This window comes from Rasamsonia emersonii, assembly GCF_000968595.1.
Source record: "Rasamsonia emersonii CBS 393.64 chromosome Unknown ctg1118621762449, whole genome shotgun sequence".
In the NCBI taxonomy this organism is placed as follows: Eukaryota; Fungi; Ascomycota; class Eurotiomycetes; order Eurotiales; family Trichocomaceae; genus Rasamsonia; species Rasamsonia emersonii.
The window spans coordinates 544-4,746 of record NW_013562539.1 but is presented as its reverse complement, the minus strand read 5'-3'; the positions used below and the strand labels follow the sequence as shown (position 1 = coordinate 4,746).

Here is a 4,203-nt window from a genome sequence, read left to right as displayed (position 1 = left end):
TTATTACCTCTTCTTTATTGTAGATAAATATGTGAAGGCGTCTGTTGCGGTCTTGTCGCAGCCAGGTGATTTTCTTATCAATTTCAGTTTACTTCCTCGGGGGAACAGAAAGGGTTTGTGTGGAGTCGCCGACTCTAATAGTTCCAGGAGTGCTATGACTTGCCGTATCGATCTTGCTTGCAACGCTGCATGAATGGAAGTCTCTGTAACTTAACTCTGCGAATGTCGCTCCTTTTAATCACAATTTTGTGTTCAATAGAACACGGGGCATGCCATCGAGTCAGTCAAGTTCGGTTAGACATGCGCGTGTCCCTTAACTGTCGATCGAACTCTGCCTGTGGTGTTGTCAACCAGGCGTTCAGGCGATGTGATCATTGGCATTTTACAGGTGGGATGACGACCCTTAGATTATGTGTCTATTAATTAAAGCACTGGCTAGAGAGTAGAGGCTTCTCTCATCTAAATCTAATAATATATCCACCTACTTTTTTATGTTTAGCCACAGATGAGTTGAAGAGTGCGACTTTGCAGCGCAAACGCTGCGATACCGAGAAAGCGTTTCCAGCTGCTTCGAGGTTGTAGGCGGCAATCCATGAAATTGACAGCAAAACAGGCCACCAATGGAACGCATGGGCCCAAGGTGGGATGCCGATCGGCGCTCAGCTCTTAGTGGCTGTGTTGCTCTCCGCCTACGTGATCGCTGGCCCGCTCGCGGACGACTGTTAATTAGGTTGCAGCATTTCGACCTCAGCCCCGAATCAATTGAGATCATCGCTGCCTTGTCCTGTTGCAGTACAATTCCAGCTATAAAGTGAATCGCTAGCGTTCGGGTATCCTGTCTTGGTGGAAGCACACTGCACCTCAAGTCGAGTTCCTGGAGCACACGGTCCTGGGTGGCCTGCGCTTCGCTTCCCAAGCAAGACTGTTGCTCACCTTTGCGGATCAGACACCGCGGCGGCTAGAGGAGGCAACACGGCGACAACGACATTCGAATTGCTCCGGAGCGCTTCCTCGCAGCTGATCGGAGCCGATATCCTATAGACATCCCGGAGTGCGGCGTGGGAGATAACACCACACCTGAACGCGGAGAAATCAAGGCTGACTGCGGCTGGGGGAGAGACGACGCCATGTTTCGCACCCAGCAGAATGCCTTTGACGACATAGTCGGTGAGTCATTTGTCTTTGGCTACAGTGTTTGATCGTCCTGAAGGGAACATTGTGACCACCATTTCCTAGGGGAGGGTCCTTAACTGGATTACGCTGACCTGGTCTTATCTGAACAGCCAAAGCGACTGACGAGAATTTGACTTCTGAGAACTGGGAATACATCCTCGTACGACATCCTCCGCCTTATTTCTTTGCGATACCCTGGTCATCCTCGCGATCAATCTGGACTGGTGCTGACGTGTACATCTGCTGGGTGGTGTAGGATGTCTGCGATAAAGTCAATGCGGAAGATTCGGGGTATGTCATTCTCGTCCGACTGCGATGCCTGGCCAGCTCAAATTGTCAGAGCGATAGGGAACTGACATACCGTGCCGTCTTCACAGGTCCAAAGATGCGGTTGCTGCTTTGATTAAGAGGCTTGCGCACCGAAATGCGAACGTGCAGCTCTACACGTTAGAGGTCTGTATTGTCGATCGAGACATTATTGAATCGTCGATTCTGACTTCTTCTTCTTAGCTTGCGAATGCCCTGGCACAAAACTGTGGACCCAAAATCCATCGCGAGCTGGCATCGCGCAGCTTCACTGAGGCCCTGTTGCGCCTAGCAAACGACCGCGTAAGACAACCCTCGATTCTGGGGACAGTGCTGTGGCATTTTCTGACACTATCCTGGAATGCATAGAACACTCACCAGCAAGTCAAATCCAAAATTCTGGAGCGCATGGAGGAATGGACGGAGATGTTCTCCAGCAACCCGGATTTTGGTATCATGGAGCAGGCATACGTGAAATTAAAGACGCAAAGTTAGTACCGCAGACAGAATTCCTGGAAAGGATATGTTTTACTGATACTCCGCTAGATCCAAACCTACAGCCCCCGTCGAAGCCTACAAAGCGCGAGATCACCGAACTCGACCGGCAGAGAGAGGAAGAGGAGTTGCAAATGGCACTTGCGCTGTCCATCAAAGACAAATCTGGTGCGGGACCATCAGAGGAGTCTCAGGCTCCTGCACCTTCGACCTCAGCGTCAACAAGTCAACCGCAAACCACTACCTCCCAGGCTATTCCTTCAGGGACGGCAGCATCAACAGTCTCAAGAGTGAGGGCGCTATACGACTTCCAGCCTTCTGAACCGGGGGAGCTTCAGTTTAGAAAGGGGGACATCATCCTCGTTCTGGAATCGGTTTATAAAGATTGGTGGAAGGGATCATTGCGAGGCCAGACGGGGATTTTCCCATTGAACTATGTGGAAAAGCTGCCTGACCCCACGCCGGAAGACTTGCAGCGGGAAGCACAGATGGAGGCTGAAGTTTTCGGACAGATCAAGAACGTTGAGAAGCTGTTGACGCTTTTAAGCACGAACAGTTCTGAGCTTAATGTCCAGGATAATGAGGAAATCACAAACCTCTATCATTCTACCCTCGCTATCCGACCCAAGTTGATTGAACTGATTGGAAAATACTCTCAAAAGAAAGGTAGGCCTGACAGAATTCCATTCCAGAGTCATTGCTAATATTCCATATCAGATGAATTCACGCAGCTCAATGAGAAATTCATCAAAGCACGGAGAGATTATGAGGCCTTACTTGAGGCATCAATGTCACACTCAGTCCAACCACAGTATGGGAGGCCGGGACAGCAGGCATACCCCTATCCTCCAGTGGGAGGACCACAAGCATACGCTCAAGGCCCTGCGCAGCATGATCCTCAACGATACTACAGTCCGCGCCCTCAAGGTTTGTTTTTTTTTTGGTTCCTTGATTTCTTTTTTTTTTGGCGATGATGATTAACTTCAGCTTCAAAACCAGACTCTCAACCGTCTCAACCAGCTCAGCCTAACGGATCCAACTATTATGGAGCGGAACAGTCACTTCCCTATCGTACGGCCGCGCAGTCTCCTGATCCGCGAAACCAGACGCCAACTGGAAGTCGGCCATTTCAACAGCCACCCCCTTCAGACTCCTATCAACCTGTGCATCACCGTCCGCAGTCGACATACGAGCATCCACAAGAGCTGGGAACCTCGATCTATGATTCACCTGTCGAACAGCGTCATTCGTACCAGCCCGGTGCTGCGTTGCAGCAAGGCCCTCCGCACCACCCGCCGCAGCAAAACCAAGAACATTCGCCGTCAGTGTACTCTCCTGAGGATAACGCTCCTCAACCACGGCATCAGTACCCTTCTCAGCAGCAACAACCGCCATATCCTACCTCAACAGCCCCGGCACATCAACCGCCGCCCACGCAACAACCACCCCCGATTCCAACAAGCAGTCCGCAACCCACTCCATATCCGGCGTTGAATGCAGGTCAACAAGCTGGAGGGGGGTACCAGCCCTACCAGCCACCACAGACGAGCTCTATTAACTCAAATCCCGCTTCATATTATCGGTAGAATGTGGTAGAGGCGGGAGATTGAAGCATGGGAGAATTGAGGACAATCATGAATGCAACTACTCGACAATCTATCTAGCTTTTCCCGCTCTTTCCTTTGCCCTCGATCTCGATACATGGATATTTACGAAGACACAAATAATGGAAGTACAAATAACGAGGGAACGGCTCTACATGGATGTTTTGCTATCAGTATCATTGATTGGCTGCTCTTGATAACCTTGTCTCTACCCCGCCTGCTTATCCATCCAGTGTATGAACTTGCTCATGAGGAGGATCGGTACATTGATTATACGTGAACTATGTTTGTATGTCGAGAGTTTCATATGACGGGAGGCGTATTTCGATTTGTCTTTCTTGAATTGATTTCGCATATTGAACCTTAGGCTACGTTGTCCTACTAGTTACAAGCCTTTGATCCCTCGCTTCGCTCAGGTGGCTTGAAGGGGAACCAATTACATTACGGGCATCATGTGACTGTAAACTATGGCCTAGGAATATCAATAAAATTGCTACAGCCAGCAATAGAGAATAATAACTATAAGGTGACTACATTATATAATCAAATTTACTACAATTTGCAGTCTGTAGTGAATAACAGACTATAGAGCCTATATAAAAACCTTAGATCTATAGATTCTATA

General features: G+C 49.2%; 6 protein-coding genes across 6 annotated transcripts; 4 read left to right on the top strand and 2 right to left on the bottom strand.

Moving 5' to 3' along the window:
• Nucleotides 1-141: 141 nt before the first annotated feature.
• T310_10239 (uncharacterized protein) lies at nt 142-423 on the top strand (the record flags this gene model as incomplete). Its single annotated transcript, XM_013467346.1, has 1 exon — nt 142-423. A coding segment is annotated over one exon (282 nt), but the record flags the coding sequence as incomplete, so codon positions are not given.
• A 58-nt stretch (nt 424-481) lies between these two features.
• Nucleotides 482-958, bottom strand: T310_10238 (uncharacterized protein; the record flags this gene model as incomplete). The annotated part of the gene is made up of 1 exon (XM_013467345.1): nt 482-958. A coding segment is annotated over one exon (477 nt), but the record flags the coding sequence as incomplete, so codon positions are not given.
• A 796-nt stretch (nt 959-1,754) lies between these two features.
• T310_10236 (uncharacterized protein) lies at nt 1,755-2,678 on the top strand (the record flags this gene model as incomplete). The annotated part of the gene is made up of 1 exon (XM_013467344.1): nt 1,755-2,678. A coding segment is annotated over one exon (924 nt), but the record flags the coding sequence as incomplete, so codon positions are not given.
• On the top strand, nt 2,617-2,955 carry T310_10235 (uncharacterized protein; the record flags this gene model as incomplete). The annotated part of the gene is made up of 1 exon (XM_013467343.1): nt 2,617-2,955. One exon carries the CDS (start codon nt 2,617-2,619, stop codon nt 2,953-2,955), a length of 339 nt encoding a protein of 112 aa, XP_013322797.1.
• T310_10234 (uncharacterized protein) lies at nt 2,722-3,000 on the bottom strand (the record flags this gene model as incomplete). Its single annotated transcript, XM_013467342.1, has 1 exon — nt 2,722-3,000. A coding segment is annotated over one exon (279 nt), but the record flags the coding sequence as incomplete, so codon positions are not given.
• T310_10231 (Class E vacuolar protein-sorting machinery protein hse1) lies at nt 2,952-3,560 on the top strand (the record flags this gene model as incomplete). The annotated part of the gene is made up of 1 exon (XM_013467341.1): nt 2,952-3,560. A coding segment is annotated over one exon (609 nt), but the record flags the coding sequence as incomplete, so codon positions are not given.
• Nucleotides 3,561-4,203: the final 643 nt, after the last annotated feature.